A 23,401-nucleotide genomic window follows, 5' to 3' on the forward strand; every position below is an offset into this window, starting at 1 on the left:
AAAACAATCTGAAGGTTTTATTGTTTCGTTGGCTTTTCTGTGATTTCATTTGAAAGTGAAATAAATCAACGTCCAGAGATAATTTAACAACTTTTATTTATTGAAGTCAAACATCAACCCATGCATTTAAAAAAAACATTAAAAATTCAATGTACAAGTTTACAGACAAATTACAGTCATGTGACGAGCAGGAAGTCATGTGACGAGCAGGAAGTCATGTGACTTCTACGATGTGTGCCGACTCATGTTATGATCGTGACTCGAGTGCAACACAGAAGCAGAAACCGTCGTTCCTCCTCAAGTCGTCAGCTGACCACAGTCTCGGATCACCAGCTTCCTGCTGGGTTTCCCGTCTTTGGCGCCCAGACTCCCCATCTTCTGCACCACGTCCATGCCGTCGCGCACGAACCCGAACGCCACGTGCTTGAAGTCCAGGTGGTCCGTCTTCTTCAGCGTGATGAAGAACTGCGAGTTGTTGGTGTCGCGGCCGCGGTTGGCCATGGACAGGATCCCTGGACCCGTGTGTCGCACATCGAAGTTCTCGTCGTCAAACTTGCCGCCGTAGATGGACTTCCCTCCGGAGCCGTCGCCGTGAGTGATGTCACCGCCCTGAGGGGAGACTTCTTTAGATGCAACTCGTTTCTGAACAAACGTTTACTCCAAGAATTCCATTTTCTAAATCAAATATTTGTTCATTCATAGTATTTTTAATTCAATATAAATGTTATAATGGAGTCTCCAGACTAAACCAACAGAGCTCAGAGCTACTGATCAAACTTTCAGCCAATCACGTGACGAGTGAGCGGCTCGATGGATTTAGTCTGGTAAGAAAAACAAACATTTTATATTTAATTCAAACTATTTTTCAAACGTATAAATCGTTCACTCAACATTCTGACCCTGAAGTTCTTCTGTACCTGGTCGCCATGGAGACGGACTCACCTGACACATGAAGTCCGGAATAACTCTGTGGAAAACCGAGTCCTTCAGTCCGAAGCCCTTCTCTCCGGAGCAGAGCGCTCGGAAGTTCTCCGCCGTTTTGGGGACGACGTGCGAGAAGAGCTCCACGGTGATGGTTCCCAGGTCTTCTCCGTCGGCGGACACGCTCAGGAACACCTGCGGGTTGGAGGCCCTGGAGTGCTCCTGGACGCGGGACATGGGCGCGGCGGCGTCGTCGTCGGGCGAGGTCATGTGACGCTGGCAGTCGCTGAACGTCTTGTGGAACTTCTCGCTGAGCTCGGCGCTCTTGAACTTCGCCGCCAGCTGCTCCAGAGCGCCGTTGCCGTCTGAGGAAGCAGAGCGTGAGAAGCGGCGCCGACACCAGGAGCCGCGGCCGTACCCGAGTAGTCCGTGGCCGTCCAGACCAGCGCGTTGGCCGACGTGTTCATGGGCTTCAGCTCCATGGCGAGCGTGATGTGGTGGTTGGCGCACACGCGGAACACCTGCTCGCGCCGCATGAGGATCCTGTAGAAGTGTTTGCTCGGGTGGAAGAGGATCTTCAAGTCGCCGACGCCGCGTTCCTTCCACTGACCCAGGTCTCGATCCCACCTGTAGAGCTTCGCTCGCTCCTTGAACAGAATCTCCTCGTCCTCCTCGCCCGACTTGGTCTGGACCTGAGAGTTTGGAAGGATTTCAGTCGTTTCTATATTTGAAGGTTTCACTCGTTTTAGTCCAATTATTGAATGAACTCATTTAAATCATCGCACTTTCATCAGTTGATCACATTTTCTAGATTCAACGTAAGGTCGTGTCGTCGCCACTCATGCCAGCCATCGTCACATGACCCAGTAGCTCTGAGCTCTGTTGGTTCAGTCTGGAGACTATTGTACCAACATTTATACTGAATTTAAAAGACTTAAAAATATTGAATTTAGAAAATGTATTTTAGAATTATCAGAACAAGACAAACTATGTAGAAGAACAATAAACCAACGATAGAATAGAATCCATGTCTCCGGGCTTTACCTCCGGCAGAGACACGATGGGCTCGAAGTGGATGTCGTCGTTCTGATCTTCCTCCTCATCACTTCCTTCTCCTTCGTTGGCCGGCGCCGCCGACCTGAACACCGTCTGGCCGGCGTTGGCCCAGGAGAAGCTGGAGTCTGAGCACACGGACGCAGACGTTCACGCCAAGAAACACACGCCAGAAACGTTTGTACCGTTCGATCCGAAAGCGAAGCCGTCCGTGGTACTGGCCAGGTCGGCGAAAGAGAATCCTCCGGCAGACGAGAAGGAAAACATGGAGTCTGTGGAGCGGGAGGACGTTAACGCTGAAGGTGCTCAGGTGTTTCTGCTCACCTTTGTGGTCCTGGTCAGAGATCTTCTTGGTGGACAGATCGATGGCGCTGCTGTCGGCGCTCGTCCAGTCCTGACCCGAGTCCAGAGAACGAGTCTTCAACGGAGGAAGAACAACTTGATCAAGATCCGACCTTCACTGGTTGTTGAGTCACTTCAACACAATCTGTCGTTTACAACAATTAAGATCTTAAACTTCTACTTCAGGCGTTTAATCAAATGTGTGACGAAGAGAAACTCACTTTATTGGTCATTTAATGAAACGTTTTTTTGTATTTTTCTACATATTTGACAACTCGGTCGAACTTTTGTGTGACTTTGAAACTTAGTCTAGAATAGTCTAGAAAACATGATTAAAGAGATTAAACTTCAATTGATTTTTCATTACTTTGAACAGGTTGAAGGTTTTCTCGCAGCAAAGTTGAATAAAACGTGTATTTTTATCAATTAAATTCCATCTTTTTCTTCATCATTTGCACAGAATCAGAGCAACTTCCTGCTAAACCTAAGAATTATTAGATTAATCGACGGTTAAAATAGTTGCAGCCTATAGTACAAGTAAACATCCTACCTCTGACACCCCTCGGTGTGTGTGTGTGTGTGTGTGTGCGTCACATAAGCTAAAACATGAGTTGTATGAAAGTTAATCAGAATATCGAACGAGTTTACTTTTGAAAAATAATGTAACATCCAAATTCAATATTTTTTCATTCACAGTCTTTGAAACTCAATATAAATGTCTCTGAGCTCGTTTGGTTTTGTCTGTTGACTCCATTAAACCAACATTTATATATTGAATTTAAAAGACGAGGTGAGAGTGTAGCCGACGTCAGGTCATAATTACCGGCTCGTGACTCTCTTCTTCTTCTCCTTCTTCTCCTCCTTCTTCTTCTTCTTCTCCTCCTTCTTCTTCTTCTTCTCCTCCTTCCTCCTCCTCCTCCTCCTCCTCCTGGTCAGTCGCAGGCGTGTGAGTTGAAGCGACGTCTGCTGGCGACAGAAGATGGACTGATGACACGACCTTGAGTCCACGCAGCTTCAGCTCAACTCACCTCCTGTCATCTCACACGGATCCGAGTAGAGTTTTCCGTTCAGCGCCTTCACCGCCGACTCGTAATCCTCGTCTGGAAGATCCACAGTTGAGTTTGACGAGCAGAAGAACGAAGGTTGGATTCTCACCGTCCGGCTCCGGGTCGCTGCTGTAGTCGGGCTGGTTCTGGTAGCAGAAGAACGTGAGCGGCAGCAGAAGCTTCCGGGCCAGAGCCGCCTGCTGAGGCGTCGCTTCCCTCACGTAGACGATCTCTAGGTCAGAGTCTGCTCCTGCAACATAATCAAGAGTCTTTTGAAACGAGTCGTGCAGTGAGTGGAGCGTGTTTGGAGACTCGGACGATCATGCAGCACAAACATGCTTTAGAACCAACTTCTCTTATCACTGGATTCGATCGGTTTAAAGCAGCACCATGTGACGTGTTGTCATGACTACAACCGTGTAGCCATTAGTTCAACAGTGAAAAGTTGATGAAACCTCAAGAGAATTTGTTTTCGTTTTGTTTTATGGTTTATATTTCAAGAAAGTGTTAATTCAAAATCTATTTGATTTTATAAACAAAATATTCAGTGTTTATGCTGCAATTAAACTTCCGAGCTCTGGATGGCAGCAGTCGTTAAGTCCTCCGCAGCTGATGACTGAGGACGAGAGGATACAGTGAGTCCAGCAGCTTTTAAAGCTGATTTTTGGACATATTTTGGTTTGAAAACCAATGGAAGTAGTTACGACTTCATCAAGAGTCATGTGGTCTGAAAATACTACAACACCAGAGTCAAGTACTGGACAATACTACACATATATACTTGTTACTACACTATCACAACACCAGAGTCAAGTACTGGACAATACTACACATATATACTTGTTACTACACTATCACAACACCAGAGTCAAGTACTGGACAATACTACACATATATACTTGTTACTACACTATCACAACACCAGAGTCAAGTACTGGACAATACTACACATATATACTTGTTACTACACCATCACAACACCAGAGTCAAGTACTGGACAATACTACACATGTATACTTGTTACTACACTATCACAACACCAGAGTCAAGTACTGGACAATACTACACATATATACTTGTTACTACACTATCACAACACCAGAGTCAAGTACTGGACAATACTACACATATATACTTGTTACTACAGTATCACAACACCAGAGTCAAGTACTGGACAATACTACACATATATACTTGTTACTACACTATCACAACACCAGAGTCAAGTACTGGACAATACTACACATATATACTTGTTACTACACTATCACAACACCAGAGTCAAGTACTGGACAATACTACACATATATACTTGTTACTACACTATCACAACACCAGTGTCAAGTACTGGACACTACTACATATATATACTTGTTACTACACTATCACAACACCAGAGTCAAGTACTGGACAATACTACACATATATACTTGTTACTACACTATCACAACACCAGAGTCAAGTACTGGACAATACTACACATATATACTTGTTACTACTCTATCACAACACCAGAGTCAAGTACTGGACAACACTACACATATATACTTGTTACTACTCTATCACAACACCAGAGTCAAGTACTGGACAATACTACACATATATACTTGTTACTACACTATCACAACACCAGAGTCAAGTACTGGACAATACTACACATATATACTTGTTACTACACTATCACAACACCAGAGTCAAGTACTGGACAATACTACACATATATACTTGTTACTACTCTATCACAACACCAGAGTCAAGTACTGGACAATACTACACATATATACTTGTTACTACTCTATCACAACACCAGAGTCAAGTAGTGGACAATACTACATATATATATATCATTGTTACTACACTATATATCATATTGTTGCATCTTCTCAACATACTTGACAAACACAGCTAGAAGAGGCGGCTGTAAAATGTACCATCAAATCACCAAAATAACTTTTCTACACGAGTATTGATCACAGATTCTAAACCTTTTTGAACAAGAAGCAACAGAAACACACGTCATGCAAACGTCTTCTATCTTTTCACGCCGTGCATGAAGGTTATTCTGCTCTACAGCTCAAGGTGAAGCTGAGAAGTGTTAACACACTGGAGTGATTAGAATACCTGCCGGCTCAAATTGGGTGCTTGAGGTTCTGGTCCAAAAGGCCATTGGGTTATCTTTGAAAAGCCTAAAGTCCGGCCCTATGAAGAGTGTTTGTGAGACACTAAGTGTGAGGCTGAGACTGTAAGAAGACCATCAGAGTGTGACAGAGTGACAAGTGTGTTGCATGTGTCAGTTTATCTGTTGATGTTCTGTGGCGTCGTCAGATGAAACCAGACCATGAGGTGAAAGGTCGCACGAGTGAACATTACCTGGTTGTGGGAGTTTGAACGCGGGCGGCGTCGTCCTGCCAGCTCGTCCACAGTCTCGGCTTCTCTCGTCGCCGTCGCTGCTGGACGGAGTGTTGAAGCCGAAGAACTTCTGAAGGCTGTCGCCGCCGAACACAAACTTTGGGGGCGAGACGACCGTCTTGGAGGGGTTGACCGGACTCTCTGACCCCGAGGCGCTGAGCTCCTCATCAGGAGCCAGCGTGGTCGTCTCCTTCGTCGTCTCTTCCAAGATGGCGATGGCTTCCTTCCCACAAACAGCCGTTACCGAAGGTGGAGTCGTGGTCTTGTCTTGTTGTGGCGAGGCTGCGGAGGTCACTGGGGTCATGAGTTCTAGATTCTCTGACGCATCTTTAGCCTCCAGGAAAACATTTTTAAATGCGTTTGCCATTTCCTGCAACTTGAATCTCACGGCCAACTGCTCCAGATGTCCCTCTGCAGCCTCCGAGAAGTCCAGGGCGCTCCACACCCAGGCCCTCTCCGCCCCCTTCATGGGCTCCAGCTTCATGACGGAGGTGATCCAGTGGTTGGCACAAATCTTCAGAACCTGATCTCGTCTCATGATCAGTCGCACACGTTTGGTGTCGTAGTTCTGCAGGATCTTCAAGTCTCCAATTCCTCGCTCCTTCCACTGTTTCAGGTCCTTGTCGTATCGGTAGAGCTTGGCTCTGTGGCTGAAGACCACCTGCTCGTTCTCCTCGCCCGTGCACGGCTCCACCAGGTCGGGCAGAGGAACCACAGGTTCAAAGTACTGTCCGTCCCTCTCGTCGTCCTGAACTCCCTCCTGCTCGTCGTCTGTACCCACCGAAGTCCGGCTCTGGTTCAGCTTGGCAGGAGACTTGGAGGGACTCAGTCCTGGATGGAAGCTAAAGCTAAATCCGGAAGTGGACTCCCCAAAGCGGAAGAGGTTCTTTCTAACTGGACTACTGGCGAGAGGCGACGCATAGACAGAAGAGACGGTGTCGTCGAGAGCCTCCTCTCGGAGGTCGTAGTTGTCCCACTCCAGCGTCGGGCCGGTCGTGTCGGACTGAGACTTCATCACAAGACTCGAAATGTTGGAAGTTGACTTGTCTTCCGTGATTTTGGTGTTTTCATCCGTCAGAAGGAGTTTGAGATCTTTCAAGTCGGACTTCCTCTCCTCCGCTTTCTTGATGAGATGTGCGGTGCGACCCGTGTCCAGCAGTTTGTGGGGCGTCTGCAGGGGAATGTCCAGCAGCAGCGCCTGGCACTCTTCAAACTTCTGCTTGAACTCTTCCGCCAGCTCTTTGGTTTTAAACTTGGCAGCCAGGTGCTCCAGGACAGCGTCTCCATCAGAGAAGTCGTTGGCCGTCCACCTCCAGGCCTTCTCAGATCCAGGGAGAGGCTGGAGGTTCATGGTGGTGGTGATCCAGTGGTTGGCACACACTTTAAGAACCTGCTCTCGTCTCATCAGCACCCGGAGTCGTCCATTAGTAGCGTTTTTCAAGAACTTGAGGAGCCCCACGCCTCGCTCCTTCCACTGCCGGGTCTGAGCGTCAAATCTAAATAGTTTGACACGTTGCGAGTAAAGAACTTCTTCGTCCTCCTCGCCCGTCACTAGATCCACCTTCTCCGGCAGCTGGACGATGGGTTCAAATTGAATATTATCATCCGTTTCATCCGTTTTATACAGTTCATCGTCATCTTGTTCGTTTGAGACGTTGGATTTAATCTGCAAGGATTTAAACACCTGGTCGCCCTGACCAGAGAAGCCTTGGAGGTCGGGCTCCTTTAATCCAAACTGAAAGTCTGAGGTCTTTGCCAAGTCAGCAAAACTCATGGAATCAGTCTTTCCAGAAATTAAAGGATTTTCATCCGTGACCGATTTGTCTGCTTCAGGTTCTTTGGACTTGTGTTTGTCAGCCATGTTTTTAAGGACGCTGGAGGCCGACACGGATTGTAAATCATTGGAAGACGTTTCGTTTTCACTTTGTTTACCAAAAGTGATGGCACCGCCTGAAGAGGGCAAACTAAAAGTGAAGCCAGAAGAACTTGTGGCAGAAGATGCAGTTGAAGGAATCTCAAATTTGAACGAAGCGGCGGATGGACTGCTGGCGTTTTGACCAAATTGAAAGGTGTTGCCGACTCCGAAAGGCAAGGAAAATCCAGTTCCTTCTGCTTGGTTTAAGGAAGTCTTGGTTCCAAATGAAAAGCTAAATGTAGAAGCAGAAGGAGCTGAACTGGTCTCACTCTTAGCATTAGGATTTGCTGCCTGACAAGCCATACACTTGCTTGACGATGGTTTGTTTCGTAAAGTACATGCATCACAGTCCCACTCTCCCTCTTTTATCCCGAAGCGGGCCTGTAAAGAGTCATTTGAAGCAGCCAAAGCTTCCTTTTTGTCCGTTGACTGAGCGGTAGTGGGAGCTTCAGACTTGGAAGGATTCGTAGCAGAGCAACAAACGCATCTTTTGGCAGAAGCTTCATTAACAACGTCACAGGAAGCACAGTCCCACTGCCCAGGCTTCTTTGCAAACATAGCAAATCCAGTGTTAGCAGGGACTTCAGATACTTTGACCTCAGGCACAACTGGGGCAGGAGGCTTTGAAGTCGCAAAATCTGTGGCCTTTGGAACTTTGCATGACGCACAAGTGTCTGCAGACTCTTCGTTAGCAACAGAACATGCTGTACAAGACCACTCAGTCTTTTTAGCAAATTGATTGCCAAACGCAGAGGCAAACACACCAGTGGCAGATACTGTTGGCATCGGGGTGCTGGTTCCAAACGTGAAGGAGGAAGGTGTTGTAGATCCAAAAGCATCAAAGCCTCCAAAAGTGGAACCGGAGGTTTTGCTGGATGCATCAGATCCAAATTTAAAGCTAAAGGAACTGGGTTTAGGATCAACAGGGTCTGGCTTCAAGGCTTGATTTGGATTGGTGGTTTGACAGGAGACGCACTTCCTGACATCCACTCCATTTCTCACAAAACATGTCGGACAATCCCACTCTCCCGTCTTGATGGCAAACTTAGCAAAAGGATCCGCACTTTCTACCTTCAGCTCCTGCTCTTTGTCACTTTGTGGGGATTCTCGGAGCATTCTCTGTGCCTCCTCAAACTTGGACTTGAAAAGCGAGGCCTCGTCAGCAGTTTTGAAGCGGATGGCGAGCTGCTCCGTCTTCGGCTCCTCGTCTGAATAATCAATTGCGTTCCAGACCCAAGATTTATCAGACTCAGCGTTTGATTTCAACAACATGTCAGTGTTGATGTAGTGATTGGCACAGATCTTGAGGACCTGCTCTCGTCTCATTAGGAGCCGGAACTTTCCCTTAGTGGTGTGTTTGAGGATTTTAACATTCCCTATCCCACGCTCCTTCCACTCTTTGGTCTCCGTGTCAAATCGATACAGTTTTGCCCTGTTGCAAAACATTTCCTCTTCCTCCTCTTCACCGGTCTTTAGATCGACTTTATCAGGCAGAGGTACAATTGGATCGAAGTGAGGACCGTCTTCCTCCTCGTCCTCTTCGGCGTTACTGCTCTCGTTGTCACCGGTGATTTCTTCTTCATCTGTAGTTCTTGCCACTCTGAAAACTTGATCTCCAAATTTAATCGGATGCTCCAGCTTTCCAAACAGATTTCCCGTGCCCGAAGTCACATCAAAAGCTGGACCAAAAGAGGTTTTTGAACCAATGTGGAAGATCCCCTTCTGGCCAGTCGGAGGTTCCTGAAGTAGAGGATCCGACGAGCTTTCCGTTTTCGGTGGAATATCTGATGTGAGAAGACCAAGTAAGCTTTCACTGTGTTTTGCTTGGGAAGCAGAGAAGGTGAAATCGCCGTCGTTGGATTTAAAATTGGAGTTGAATTTAAATGATGCCGGAGAAGCCGAACGAGCAGCTGAACTTCCACCAAAACTAGGCACGTCATTCGGTGTCTGCTGACCAAACGGGAGCTTTCCGAACTCCATGGGTTTTCCCTCCATGCACTTGGGCTGGTGAACAGGAACAGCAGGTGGTTTGGTGAAGTAGCCTGGTTCCGGCAGGGGAGGGTTGGTCGGTTGTTGGTTCACTCCTTGGCTGTAAAACTCCTCATTATACGGGGACAGGAGGTTGGTGGCACAGGATTCAAAACGTAGTGGGGCTGGGTAGACCGGCTCCTGTGGTGGGTACATGGTCGGGGCTGTTTGCAATGGTGGTGTGCTCGTTGGTTGCTGAAAGGCATAAACATGCTGCTGATGTGGCATTCTGTTCATACTATACATGGGGCCCTGCAAGAACATCAACAGAACGTCAACGCATTTCGCACGTTTGTCGTTCAAACAAGAAAGAGGTTCAACCTTGGTGGGCGTCATGTTGGCTGCGGTGCGGAGCAGGTACTGAGAGTTGTATCCAGGAGACTGATTGTAGTAGACGGAGGGCCCCGTGGTGGAGACTGAGAGAATAGAGAAGGTATTAAAGCCATCGTTCAAGGAAACAAGACTTGTGTTCTGGGGCTGACCCGTGAGCGGAGCGCCGTGGTACGACTGGACCGGAGTGAACGACTCCTGTAAGGGTTCGGCACCATAGCCGTCGCCGCACATCTTGTGAAGAGGAGATCCCATGTTTCCTGAGGCGTTGTGTCGCAGATCATGGACTTCATTCTGCAGATGAGCATGTGATGAAAACAGGATCAAATCTATTCATGAATGTTTCAGTGAGAAAAACACTCAAATTGTAACATGACATTGTTGAGACAGAAAAGTAATGTTTTTAAAACTTTAAGTAAGTACTGCAAGTTGCATAATGAATGAAACGATCACTACTTTACTTCATGTATATTTAATACCTTAAGCGCTTCAACCTGCTGACAAAGCATCTGGAGGAGGCTTTTCTGATCTTCGACCCAGTGAGGCGGAGTCTTGGGAGTCATCTGTCAATCAATGTTGGATCATCATCATCATCATCATCAAGAAGTTCTCTTCACATCAAACCATCACCCACCAGGAGTCTTTTGGAAGGTGAGACGACACTCTTGCTGGGCGAGGGAGTAGAAAACTTCATGTGTGATATGGTGGCGCTGGTTTCTGATAGATGTGCTGGACTGGAGTGAGTCGGTCCCCTGCGACTCTCCTTCTCTTCCTCTTCATCCAACACTTCACCACTTTCTCCGAGCTGCTGATTGACATCGTTGAGAAGATCCACCACTTCCTCCATTGAAACGGGCAGCTGAGCGAAGGAAAATGATTTGAATGTTTCATGACATTCACTCTTAGGTTAGAAGTTAGAACTTTATTGATCTATTGATCTTTATTGAAATAGTTTTTGTTTTTGTTGTCTTGCATTCATTTACCTTGTCGATATCATCCATGTTGGAATTGTAGATCTTGGAAAGATATGTCCGGAACTTCCTCAGGAAAGTGATGCAGCGGTCTTGAGTCTCCTCCACACCAGTGCTGGCCTCCTCAGACAGACGCTGGTAAATCTGCGGTCAACGAGAAGAAACAAACATCTCTGTGGAGTCAAGTTATTCAACTAACAAGAACGAAGTTGGAATTCCAAATGTACCTGAGCTAGATGCCAGACTGACGACATGTTATTGATCGTTTCCAAAGTAGCAATCGCTTCTTCCGTCTTTCCTTCAATGTCAAGAAGGACTGCATACGCTATTTCAGCTTCTTCCTCATACGCCTTCACAGACGAGATCTAGAAGACCAAGATGAGTTCAAGAGAAAACCTTCAACAGTTTCAACACATTCATTTCTCCCGAGTCTTTTTTTTTGATTCAGGAAATGAAAAACAAACCTGAATGTCTTTGGATGAGAAGTGGATGAAGAGGGGGTACAGGGGTTCAGGAACACTTCTCCTGTTTTTGATCTTGTCCAGCATTGGGAGGATGACTTTCCAGTAGTGAACACTTCGACTGATGTACTCCTTCTGGTCATAGTAGGAGTTGACGCCGTCTCCCTGCGAAAGGTGACAAACATGTTGACCACCAGCAGAGGGAGCCTCTACACCAGCTGCAAGTTTACCGTCCGGCTAAGACCCTGAGCCCAGTGGATCGCTAATGCTGGTTGTAGTCCATGTTTTTCTCCAGCGCGGAGAGAGTTTAATCCGTGTTGCACGATCATCCGCAGCTTGCCAGACACGCCGGGACTATCAGAGACATGGAAAAGGAAAAAATATGTAAACGTTACAACTTTAACGGATACATCCGACTTTACCGGTGGACAAAAAAACATGTTTATGTTCTGATCAACATTACATTTATCATAAATGTGTCTAACGTGCAGGGCTTGAACAAATCTTAGGTTCTGGACTACGAAGTGATATTAAGAAGCTCCTAGAATGGACAAGATAAAAAATAATTATATATATCACAAATTGCATTGCTAAACTGAAAATAGTGTTGACACCATATAAAATGTAAATAAATGTATTTTTGCACTTTTAATTACATGGAAAAAGGGATTTATGCATCTTATGGTCTGAAATTAAATCGAAATGTGAAGAGCAAATGTTTTACTAACTGTCAAGTCTAATGAAGATTGATGTGGAAAAGTTCTATGTTGACAGAAATGCCAAAGAAACTAAGATGTTTGTGTGGCTGGACCACAGAGGTCGGTCACTCACGCAGCTCGTTTGTGAATCAGGCTGTAGACGGCGTCCCACCATTCCCTCTGTCGGTCTGTGGAGAGAAGGAGGAGCAGCTGCAGAGGGAGGCAGCGAGGCTCGTAGAGCTGCTGCTGCTGGTTCAAGCCGCTGCTGATCTTTGCCGTCTCCTGAAGCTGACAGTGGCTGCAGAACACCACGCCGTAGACAAACACCTGTGCAGGAGAAAATGAGGTAAAATGCGCAAAAATATTATTGTCATAGTAGATATTAACTCAGTCAGTGAGCAAAATCATCATAAACCTGAAAATATGTTTGTGTGTCAACATTGGTTGTGTGTAGCATTAGTGATGATACAACACATTGTGATATATAGTGATAGTGTAGTAACAAGTATAATGTGTAGTATTATCCAGTACTTGACTCTGGTGTTGTGATAGTGTAGTAACAAGTATATATGTGTAGTATTGTCCAGTACTTGACTCTGGTGTTGTGATAGTGTAGTAACAAGTAAATATATTCATTTTATTTAATACACACCATGAAAGAAAGTGCCATTAAAGTATGAATATTTCCAACATCTCTAGTCAACTCAAGGTGATAAAAGAAACGTGACTTTGACAAACACTAACCTCTAAATCCAGAATACAGATGGATTCCGGCGCGTTCGTGTCGAGCTTGGATGTTTCCAGGGTGAGTCTCGGGAAGAGCAGCTGTAACCAGGCACGCAGGGCCGGCCTCTGAGATAAGAGGGTCCACTGCAGGCCCAGCCAGCTCAGGTGTTGCAGGTCTCCATGGTGCAGCAAAATGGATCCTGAAGAAGAAGGTTTGACATCCACAGGGCTGCGGTTTTCAAACTCATGCTGTAATGATTTACCTGCATCCCACTTGGCCAGCTGAGAGATGTCTGGGTACTGGACTCGGATCGAGTGAATGTCATCGTTGGCCATGAAGGAGCAGCTGCTGGCCAAGGGTCCGAAGAGCAGATCAACCAGAGACTCTTGACCGGTTCGGTTTCCGAACGCCTCGACCACCTGCATTATGTGAAGAATGATAACACAGAAGTTACACGCTGTGAATATGAGATGAACTTGTAACCAAAGCTCCTCTTTTGAATGCTGGTGTTGCTCAAGAGCAGAACACACCTCTCGGATCAGAGCGGCTGCGTCGGTGCTGAGGTTCAGCAACATGTGTCCAGCTTGACTCTGCCGGTCGTTGGCCAGCAGCTCCAGGAGTTGAGGCGCAGGCTGGTCTCTCTCCCGTTTAGTCACTTTGGGCTTCGGTCGCGGAGCCTGAGGATCATAAAGACAAGGTTCCACAGAAGCTGCTTTAATACACGAGAAGATCATCTATATTGACACATGAAAGTTATAACTCATATAAGCTGAACAAGACCTTCATGTTAGTGTATCAGTGACATCAGAATATTAAATGTAACATTTCAAATGTTATAACTTTTGTATCGAAATGTTTTTAAGCAGCAATTTTTTAATTATTAATTTGAATCATTGAATTCAATCGTTTCTATATATTGAAAGGTTAAATATGTTTTTATAAAACAAAAAAAAAACATCACAATGGTTTTAGTTCCAATACTAAAAAAACAAACAGGAATATTGTAGTAATTTAAATTCAATATAAAAAAATCTTGTATAATGGTGTCAGACAGTTGATGGAACTTTCAGCCAATGATGCGTTGACATGAAAGTACTGGTTCATCAATTAAGGTATTCGATGTTTGTGAAAAAAATACATTATTATCATACATTTTGAATATTTTTTCCAATGCAATTATAAAATTATTAAATATAACTAGAAATTATTGATTTTAATTATTCAAAAATACTTCACCGCAGTATAAAGTCATTTACTACCGTATTCTCCGGAATACAAGTGTCTCAGGAGCACAAGTCGCTCCAGACATAAATGCATAATAAAGAAGAAAAAACATATATAAGTCGCACTGGAGTATAAGTCGCATTTTTGGGGGAAATTGATTTGATAAAATCCAAGAACAGACATGTGATCTTGAAAGTTTAAAATAAAACTAGAGGCAACAACAGAATAATGTTACGTTACATGAAGTGAGAACCTGGTATGTTAACATAACATATGAAGAGTTATTCAGAGAACTATAGCATAAATAACTAACTAGTTTACCAAACCATCCGTGTAACTCCAAATAACTCTTCCTCCTCGTGTCACTTTTAAACAACTAACTCCGGAGGTAGAAGATGCTTCCTCTTCTACGTGGAAATGATCAACACAGGCCTAGAGCGCCCTCTGGTGGTTTAGTGTGAAAATAACATGTGAAATGATATACCGCTAATAATGTGTTCATAATTTCACACATAAGTCGCTACAGAGTATAATCTCACCCCCGGACACACTATGAAAAAAACTGCCACTTATAGTCCGGAAAATAAGGTACTAAAAAATGCTGCGTAGAACCTACAGATCCACATCGATCACTGATCATACGATCTTGCTGTGAGGTCACCTGTAGGGCCAGCAGGTAGCAGAGTGCAGCCAGGTCGATGACAGCCCTCCAGGTCTGTTGCTGATCCTGAGCCATCTTCAACAGGAGGGTGGCGGCGTGCAGGTACAGGTGACCCCGCATCTCCACAAACACCTCGCAGAGTTCATCCACATGGCGAACAGCGACGCTGCGGATCTTGTGCATGGCTTGGTCAAACCTATAGGAACGAGTGAAACACTTTAATCCATCGACCAAAAAACAAACGTGAAGGTCACACTCACTGCATGAGGGCGTCGACTGAAGGTTGCACGCCGTTGTTCGCCAGCGTGATTCTCACGAGGCTGCTGTGGGCCAAGAGCAGCTCTCTCTGGAGACGACGACACATCTTCTCGTTGCTGATCACGCTCGGCTGCTTCAGGTACTCCTGAAAACACATCAAAACCCCTTTAGCCTGACGTCCCTTTTCCTCAACCAGAGAGTGCATGTCATGAATATGATGAATATTCCAACCCTAACCCAAGTAAATTAACTTGACACATACAGAGGATAGAAATGACTGTTTTCTCTTGTTTTTTGTTTTTATATCAAAGTAAATGTAAGTATTTTGTATTTATATAGCACTTTTCCAGACCAGGGTCACAAAGCGCTTAAACAATCAAAACAATACTCAAAAAAGTACATACTTTAAAGATCAAGATAATACTGAGAACAACACAGGAGTTCCAGAAAATCAAGGAAAAGCCTGAACAAATAGAAACGTCTTAAGATGTTTCTTGAAACAGTCAGTAGATCCATCAATGTAACGTAAAGACATCAAACATAAGGAACCTTGTGAAAGTCAAACAGAACAGTGCCGACCCAGAGGTCTTGTGTTCAGAGTTCTGATCCGTTGCTGCCGCCCAATCTGTGGTCTTCACATTATTCTAGTTGAGCTCAAGCTGGTCCAGTTGTAGGCAGATGATGGTGCTCAAGGTTGTATGGACAGCATTTAAATGATACGCCCAGGTGTGAGGACAGAGCTGAGGGCAGTGAGGAGAAAACTGAGCGGTCCAACGACTAGTTCCTCCAGAACTTCATCAGGACGGGAGTGAGATCTACAGAACTGTAGTCATTGAAGCAGAGCGAGATGACTTCATGGAGACCAGGAGGATGGTGGTGGCTCTCAGTCGGACTCAGGGATATGCTTTGTATTTATTTAATTGTTTTTGACATGCATTTGTGGATGGATGTCCTAGATTTTGTCATCTTGGCTTTTGTTCTTTTTATTGCACACTTTGTTCTTGTTTTACTAATCTATCGTCTGTGTTGCTGTGAGCTGGAAAAACTATTTCCCGCAGGAGACCTCCAGATGTTTAATAAAGTTTATCAAACTATTTATGCGTTTATTGCTGCTGGACACAATCATTTTCTCCTCCGGGGGATCAATAAAGTATTCATCCATCCATTTTAAACAACGAATACAGTCATTCAATATTGAAGACTTAAACACACGGGCTGTCATGTTGAGCATTTTTATCGTTCGGAGCATTTTCAGGGCCAAATTCACTTTGTATTTTTCACAAGATCCCATTATTATTTAGTGTTTTGCAAAAGGATTCTTCCCCCTTGAACTTTTCAACTTTTTGTCTCATTACACGCCACAAACCTAAATTTATCTTATTAGAATGTAATGTGAAAGACTGCACATGACCCTGAACACACCACTGTCACGCATGATGCTCTGGCTTCTCTTCAGCGGGGACAGTGTTGGTGGAAGATGGATGGAGACGAATACAATCTTGGAAGAAAACCTGTAGGAGTCTGCAGAAGACTGGGGCAGAGGTTCACCTTCCAGCAGGACAACTGAACATAAAGCCCATCGAGAATCTGTGGCGAGATCTGAAAACCGCCGTAACAAACGCTCTCCATCTAATCTGACTGAGCTTGAGCTGTTTTTCAAGTAGAATTGGCAAAGATCTCAGTCTCAGGTGTCAAAGCCGGTAGAGACGAACCCCAAGAGACTTGCAGTTCCACAAAGTATTGACTCAGGGGGGCTGAATACTTTTACTGCACTTTTCAGTTTAAAGTCATGTATAATTTTAATTGTACTTCACAATTGTGTGACACTTTGTGTTTGTCTTTCACATTTAATTCTAATAAGATATTTAGGTTTTTTTGCGTGTAATAAGACAAAATGTGGAAAAGTTTAAGGCATGTATGAATACTTTTGAAAACCACTATATACACGAATATAGAGGTAATATTAAAAGAAATCAACAATGTATACCTGTAGAAAAGACATTAAGAAACAAGTTCCTCTGCAACTCTTTGTAAACGTTAATAATGCGTTCGGTAAAGCCGTGATTTCTACGGCGCATGCAAGACCGTAGGATATTTTATAACTAAACGTGGGCTGGGGAATAAACATATTCAAATAAGAATTTGGGCAGAAAAATCTTTCATAAGCAACTGAATAACTGTTGAGCTCTTCTGAACATGGTGTTGCTAAAGTTGAACAACACTGACCTGTAAAGTGTGCACGAAGACGCTGTACCAGTCCAGGCTGCTCCTCAGAAACCCTCTCCTCTCGGTGGCGACACAATGCTTCACGGCCTCGTCCAGACGACCGTCCTGGCAGAACAACTGGACCAGCTTGACGTTCACGTGTGCGTCGGCCGGACGAGCCGCCAGCTCCGCCTGCAGCAGGTCGAACAGCTGGTTCCAGCCCTTCTGACCTTGTCGACTCAGGAGACGCTCCTGTTTGGAGGAGGAACGGCAGCAATTCAAATAGATTCAAATAGAAAAAACACAGGCTCGTATTCTGTCTTTTGATTTCTATGAAGTCACAATTTCTGTTTTGATTGTATGAACTCTTGGAGAAGCAAAAACTTTTTTATTTTTAATCTTCTGTGACTTATTAAAGCAATAGTACAAACATTTTCGTCCCTAAAAAGAACAGATTACTCTGTATCAATACATTCATCTCATCATAACGATTAATCATCGTCATTTCACGACAGGCTGAGATGATCCACATGATTGTGAACTTGATCACTGGAGGTGGTAGTTTATCTGAAATACAGTTGGTCCAGTGAACGTCTGCACGACTCCTCACCTTCAGGTCAAAGACGGCAGGATTTCCCGGCAGCATCTTCGCAGCCTTCTCCACCCAAAACTCCGCTCGGCTGTCGGATTCTTCCTTGCCCACCAGCAACTCTGCCACCTTCAGAACCAGGTCTCTCTGGGCCGGGTTCAAGTCCACAGAGCGCTACACACAGATTTAAAATGGTGTCGTTGGTTTTAGTTGTTCACAGTAAAGATCTTAATCGCCAAGATAGGAAGTAAAGATGTATTCCATGTTAATCTTTGTATCCTCTTTTATCCATCTTCTTTTTACTAACTAGATTTTTTCATCTATCCATCCATGCATGCATCGGTGTATCCATCCATCCATCCATGTATCCATCCATGTATCCATCCATCCATGTATCCATCCATCCATCCATGTATCCATCCATCCATGTATTCATCCATCCATGTATCCATCCATGTATCCATCCATGTATTCATCCATGTATCCATCCATCCATGTATCCATCCATCCATGTATCCATCCATCCATGTATCCATCCATCCATGTATCCATCCATCCATGTATCCATCCATCCATCCATCCAGCCATGTATCTATCCATCCATATATCCATCCATCCATGTATCCATCCATGTATCTATCCATCCATCCATGTATCTATCCATGTATCTATCCATCCATATATCCATCCATCCATGTATCTATCCATGTATCCATCCATCCATTGATCCATCCATGTATCCATCCATGTATTCATCCATGTATCCATCCATCCATCCATCCATGTATCCATCCATCCATGTATCCATCCATGTATCTATCCATCCATCCATCCATCCATCCATCCATCCATCCATCCATCCATCCATCCATCCATGTATCCATCCATGTATCTATCCATCCAGCTGCTCCTACGGCAAACTTTGTGTCTGGCAGAAAAACGACGACGTACTTTATAACATCCGACTGCTTTGTTGACGTCTCCCTCGCTCTCGTACAGCTGTCCGAGGAACTTGTGTGCTTTTGGATCCCTCTCCTGGATCTTGAGATACTCCGACACGTGTCTGTGGACATGATTGACAGCAGCACGTTAGCAACAGGACGATCGTGAGCGAGAGAGAAGACGTCCTCACCGTTTTGCAAGTTCATATTCTTTTGCTTCAAAATATAGTTTTGCGAATAAAAACCCTTTGACTGGTTTCTGTGAAAGAAAGAAAAAAAGAATCAGACAAACTTGAACATGTTTCTAAGAAATGTAACACAAAAGTAACAGTTCAGACTTTATATACACTAACTGTTTACAAGTGATTTTGAAGTTGAATTCCTGGTGTTTTAGGCTGAGATGAGACCATGTTGCTGTGATGATGCAGCATTAGTGTGACCAGCCTTGACACAACAATCCACATATTATCACAAACTAGTTGATCAGGCAGTAGCTTAAGGTGTTTTACATAGTTTCAACTTCTTTCTTTTCACTGTTCATTTTAGTGATCAAACACGTGTCATGTGACTGGGATCACAAACTGCTCTAGTTTATCTTGTTTTCACAAGGTTTCTTATCTTTGATGTCTTAACATTTACTTTTATATACTTCGTTTTCCCTCATTATTTTATGTATTAACCCTCTATGAACAGTAATTTCAATCCTCTTTAAAAACATCAAGGGTGGAGTAAGTTTCATTTCCCAGAGAAGATGACAGACAATAGATTTTAGAAGAATCAAAAGTGAAAGTAACTCCAGATGTTTTTCAATTTATTTTGAAGCTTTAAATTTACTATTATTTTGTTGAAAACCCATAGAAAGATGCATTTTAAAGTAAAACAAAAATCGATGTTTTCAAAGTATGGATTTGTCTAATTTGTTAAAGATAGTTTTACGATGCGTTTTTGTGTTTGTGTAGACATCGTCTGGTTAGATAGGCGTGTGTGTGTTTGTTGAGGTGCGTGTCCCGAGTCATGTCTGTGTGTTGAAAGTGTGTGTCGTGAGTCAGGGTTGTGTGTCTGTGTGTTGAAAGTGTGTGTCGAGAGTCAGGATTGTGTGTCTGTGTGTTGAAAGTGTGTGTCGAGAGTCATGGTTGTGTGTCTGTTTGTTGAAAGTGTGTGTCGTGAGTCGGGGTTGTGTGTCTGTGTGTTGAAAGTGTGTGTCGTGAGTCAGGGTTGTGTGCGTGTGTTGAAAGTGTGTGTCGTGTCCAGCATGTCGCGCGCTTTGGCTGCCGGTTAGCTCCTGATGCTAACTTGAACACATGTTACACTTTAAACACCACAAAACTGCCTCAAATCAAAAGCTGTTCTTACGCGACTCAGGGAAACAATGTTTGTCGGAACAGAAACTCTTGAGCGGAGAGAAAATCCTTGTTCGAGCACGATTGCTAACATTAGCCACAAGCTAACATTAGCTACCGGCTCAACTTACCTCTTTGAGGGAAGGAGAAGAACTCTGGACGGACGAGACGTATCTGTCCACCTCGGTCTTACTTCGCCGCATGTCTTCCTAATATAGGTGCTACTGGAGCGCAGTTATGCAGAAAAGAGAGTTTCAATGACACAGAAAAAACATTTGTTCAAAAGATCGCAGCAGCAAGTCTGCCGTGATAGCACTGCGCATGCGCACACTGCGCAGTCTCCTTAACGTCAAATGGCAGGTGCGTCACGTGGGATCGGAGGCTCCCTTGAATTTTGGCTTTTCGTCCAATCAAAACGAAGTATTGCCTATGATGCGTTGATGACGTCAATGAAGGGGCGGGTTCTTCTTACATAACATTTTTTGAACTTGTTTATACTTTTTAATGCATTTATATATGTTTTGTAAAACTTATAAATACATTTAAAAATGATTTGTAAAACTTATTTATACATTTATATATGTTTTGTAAAACTTATTAATACATTAATATATGATTTGTAAAACATGAAAATGACAAATGATGTATATTTTTAAATCTATCACGATATATAATTCTTTATTTTTAGATTTAAATGATTATTGTTTTCATGTTTATTTTATTAAACAGATGAAGAAATAAAGACGTTTTGCTTCTTTTCATTCACACGTGACAACAGTTTATTTCAGCTCACGTTGATATAAAAACACCATTAAACACACAAATGTTTATTCTTGTTGAAGATTTACAACATGAACGTGTTAAAGTGGTAAACAACAACAAGAACATGTTAAAGTGGTAAACAACAACAAGAACGTGTTAAAGTGGTAAACAACAACAAGAACGTGAGGAAACAAAAGTGTTAAAGTGGTAAACAACAACAAGAACGTGAAGAAACAAAAGTGTTAAAGTGTTATGATCTGAAGGTTCAGGAGGAGAAACAGCAGGAACGTGGAATGTGCTTCTAAGTTTTCTACTGAAGTAAAAAGATAACTATATTTAAACGTTGGAGACGATCGTTTACACAAACAGGTTGAACTGGTGGAACGACAGGTGTTGAGTGACAGGTGTTGAGTGACAGGTGTTGAGTGACAGCTGCTGCGTGAACACGTGTCACGCGTGTGACGAAAACACATGTACACAAGTACACATGTACATGTACACAAGTACACAAGTACATGTACACAAGTACACATGTACATGTACACAAGTACACAAGTACACATGTACATGTACACAAGTATCTCAAAGACGCCACAATATTGATTCAACATTTTTTAAATGATCATCATTATTGTTTTTTTAATTTAATGTTGTTTTTTAACCATTTCATTGAATAATTGGAATTAATTACGTTTTTAAAAATAAATAAATAACTTTTTGTTAGTTTGATATTTTAATTTAAATCATTAGAAAAACACATTTTCTTCTTAGGTTTTAAAAAAAAGAAATTAAATACTTTATATTTAATATATATTTTTAAATTCAATCATAAAAATCAAAAACAAATGAAATCTTTAATATAAACATTATTGAATTCATTGAAAATGTTTAAAAATAACAACATTTAAAAAGAAAAAAATCAGTTTTAACTTTAAAACAAACATTAAATCAAAGAACAAAGACTTTATTGGTCGTCTAAGTACAAAAGCTAACGTAGATAAACAAGCGTGTGATGTTGTGCTTGAAGTGTCGACACACATGTGGACACACAACACTTGACTTGTGTGTGGACACACAACACTTGACTTGTGTGTGGACACACAACACTTGACTTGCGTGTGGACACACAACACTTGACTTGCGTGTGGACACACAACACTTGACTTGTGTGTCGACACACAACCCTTCACTTGCGGGCGACGCTCTCCGACAACTTCTTCAGCCTCTTCTTCAGCTCCAGAGGAAACTTCTCGTAGCACTTCTTACAAACAGGCTTCATGTCGAACTCCACGAACTTGTTCCTGCGACAGAGACAGAGATCAGATCCACTGAAGGTTCAGATGTTTCATCACAAGTTGATCCTCATCCTCATCCTCATCCTCATCCTCATCCTCATCCTCATCCTCATCCTCATCCTCATCATCATCAATATCATCCTCATCCTCATCCTCATCCTCATCCTCATCCTCATCCTCATCCTCATCATCATCTTCATCTTCATCATCCTCATCCTCATCCTCAACATCATCATCATCATCATCATCATCATCATCCTCATCCTCATCCGCATCATCATCATCATCAATATCATCCTCATCCTCATCCTCAACATCATCATCATCAACATCATCATCATCATCATCAACATCATCCTCATCCTCATCCTCATCCTCATCTCATCATCATCATCAACATCATCATCATCAACATCAACATCAACATCAACATCATCATCATCATCATCATCATCAATATCATCATCATCATATTCATCATTAACATCCTCATCCTCATCATCAACATCATCATCATCATCAACATCATCATCATCATCATCAACATCATCATCATCATCATCATCAACATCAACATCAACATCATCATCATCATCAATATCATCATCATCATATTCATCATTAACATCCTCATCCTCATCATCAACATCATCATCATCATCATCATCAACATCATCATCATCATCATCATCATCATCATCATCATCATCAACATCATCATCATCATCATCATCATCAACATCATCCTCATCCTCATCCTCATCCTCATCCTCATCCTCATCCTCATCCTCATCCTCAACATCATCATCAACATCAACATCAACATCATCCTCATCCTCATCCTCATCATCAATATCATCATCATCATATTCATCATTAACATCCTCATCCTCATCATCAACATCATCATCATCATCATCACCTCATCATCCTCATCATCAACATCATCATCATCTTCATCATCATCATCATCATCCTCATCCTCATCAACAATATCATCATCATCATCATCAACATCATCATCAACATCATCATCATCATCATCAACATCATCATCCTCATCCTCATCCTCATCCTCATCCTCATCATCATCCTCATCCTCATCCTCAACATCATCCTCATCCTCATCCTCATCCTCATCCTCATCCTCATCATCAACATCATCATCATCATCATCATCAACATCAACATCAACATCAACATCAACATCAACATCAACATCATC

The 23,401-nt window shown here is 43.3% G+C and overlaps 2 protein-coding genes across 10 annotated transcripts in view; both read right to left on the minus strand.

The window, feature by feature from the left end:
• Positions 1-77: 77 nt before the first annotated feature.
• Positions 78-20,448, minus strand: ranbp2 (RAN binding protein 2). 7 transcript variants are annotated; one of them, XM_087804777.1, is made up of 30 exons: positions 20,251-20,448; positions 18,971-19,038; positions 18,790-18,901; positions 17,860-18,012; positions 17,271-17,501; positions 15,047-15,189; positions 14,787-14,982; positions 13,432-13,578; positions 13,164-13,320; positions 12,919-13,100; positions 12,308-12,501; positions 11,707-11,830; positions 11,480-11,641; positions 11,243-11,380; positions 11,028-11,159; positions 10,679-10,903; positions 10,524-10,607; positions 10,197-10,338; positions 10,036-10,130; positions 5,733-9,966; positions 3,472-3,612; positions 3,345-3,416; positions 3,183-3,279; positions 3,140-3,152; positions 2,299-2,392; positions 2,160-2,246; positions 1,966-2,102; positions 1,340-1,613; positions 943-1,286; positions 78-609 (listed from the first exon to the last, which is right to left on the minus strand). In XM_087804777.1, exons 1-30 carry the CDS (start codon positions 20,320-20,322, stop codon positions 298-300), a joined length of 8,562 nt encoding a protein of 2,853 aa, XP_087660903.1. In that variant the 5' UTR covers positions 20,323-20,448; the 3' UTR covers positions 78-297. The 7 variants fall into 7 exon arrangements, with proteins under 7 accessions (XP_087660903.1, XP_087660902.1, XP_087660901.1 ...); XM_087804776.1 differs by having other exon boundaries at positions 3,183-3,282; XM_087804775.1 differs by having other exon boundaries at positions 3,183-3,300.
• A 417-nt stretch (positions 20,449-20,865) lies between these two features.
• LOC148067970 (LIM and senescent cell antigen-like-containing domain protein 1) overlaps positions 20,866-23,401 on the minus strand; it is a 38,641-nt gene continuing 36,105 nt past the window's right edge. For all 3 annotated transcript variants that reach the window (XM_087804233.1, XM_087804232.1, XM_087804231.1), the window contains exon 10: positions 20,866-22,182. In XM_087804233.1, coding sequence (XP_087660359.1) covers positions 22,068-22,182 — 115 coding nt within the window. In that variant the 3' untranslated portion in view covers positions 20,866-22,067. The remainder of the gene's footprint in view (positions 22,183-23,401) is intronic.

Source organism: Callionymus lyra, chromosome 12, assembly GCF_982586985.1.
Source record: "Callionymus lyra chromosome 12, fCalLyr1.hap1.1, whole genome shotgun sequence".
Lineage (NCBI taxonomy): Eukaryota > Metazoa > Chordata > Actinopteri > Syngnathiformes > Callionymidae > Callionymus > Callionymus lyra.

Bases quoted from the DNA above. Each gene is read 5' to 3' on its own strand.
- ranbp2 (XM_087804772.1), bottom strand. From the start codon at position 20,322: ATGCGGCGAAGTAAGACCGAGGTGGACAGATACGTCTCGTCCGTCCAG. The intron at 13,101-13,163 runs GTAAATCATTAC...CTTCTTCTTCAG, and splicing joins GCTGGCCAAGTGGGATGCAG to GATCCATTTTGCTGCACCAT. The intron at 3,417-3,471 runs GTGAGAATCCAA...TGGATCTTCCAG, and splicing joins CAGCGACCCGGAGCCGGACG to ACGAGGATTACGAGTCGGCG.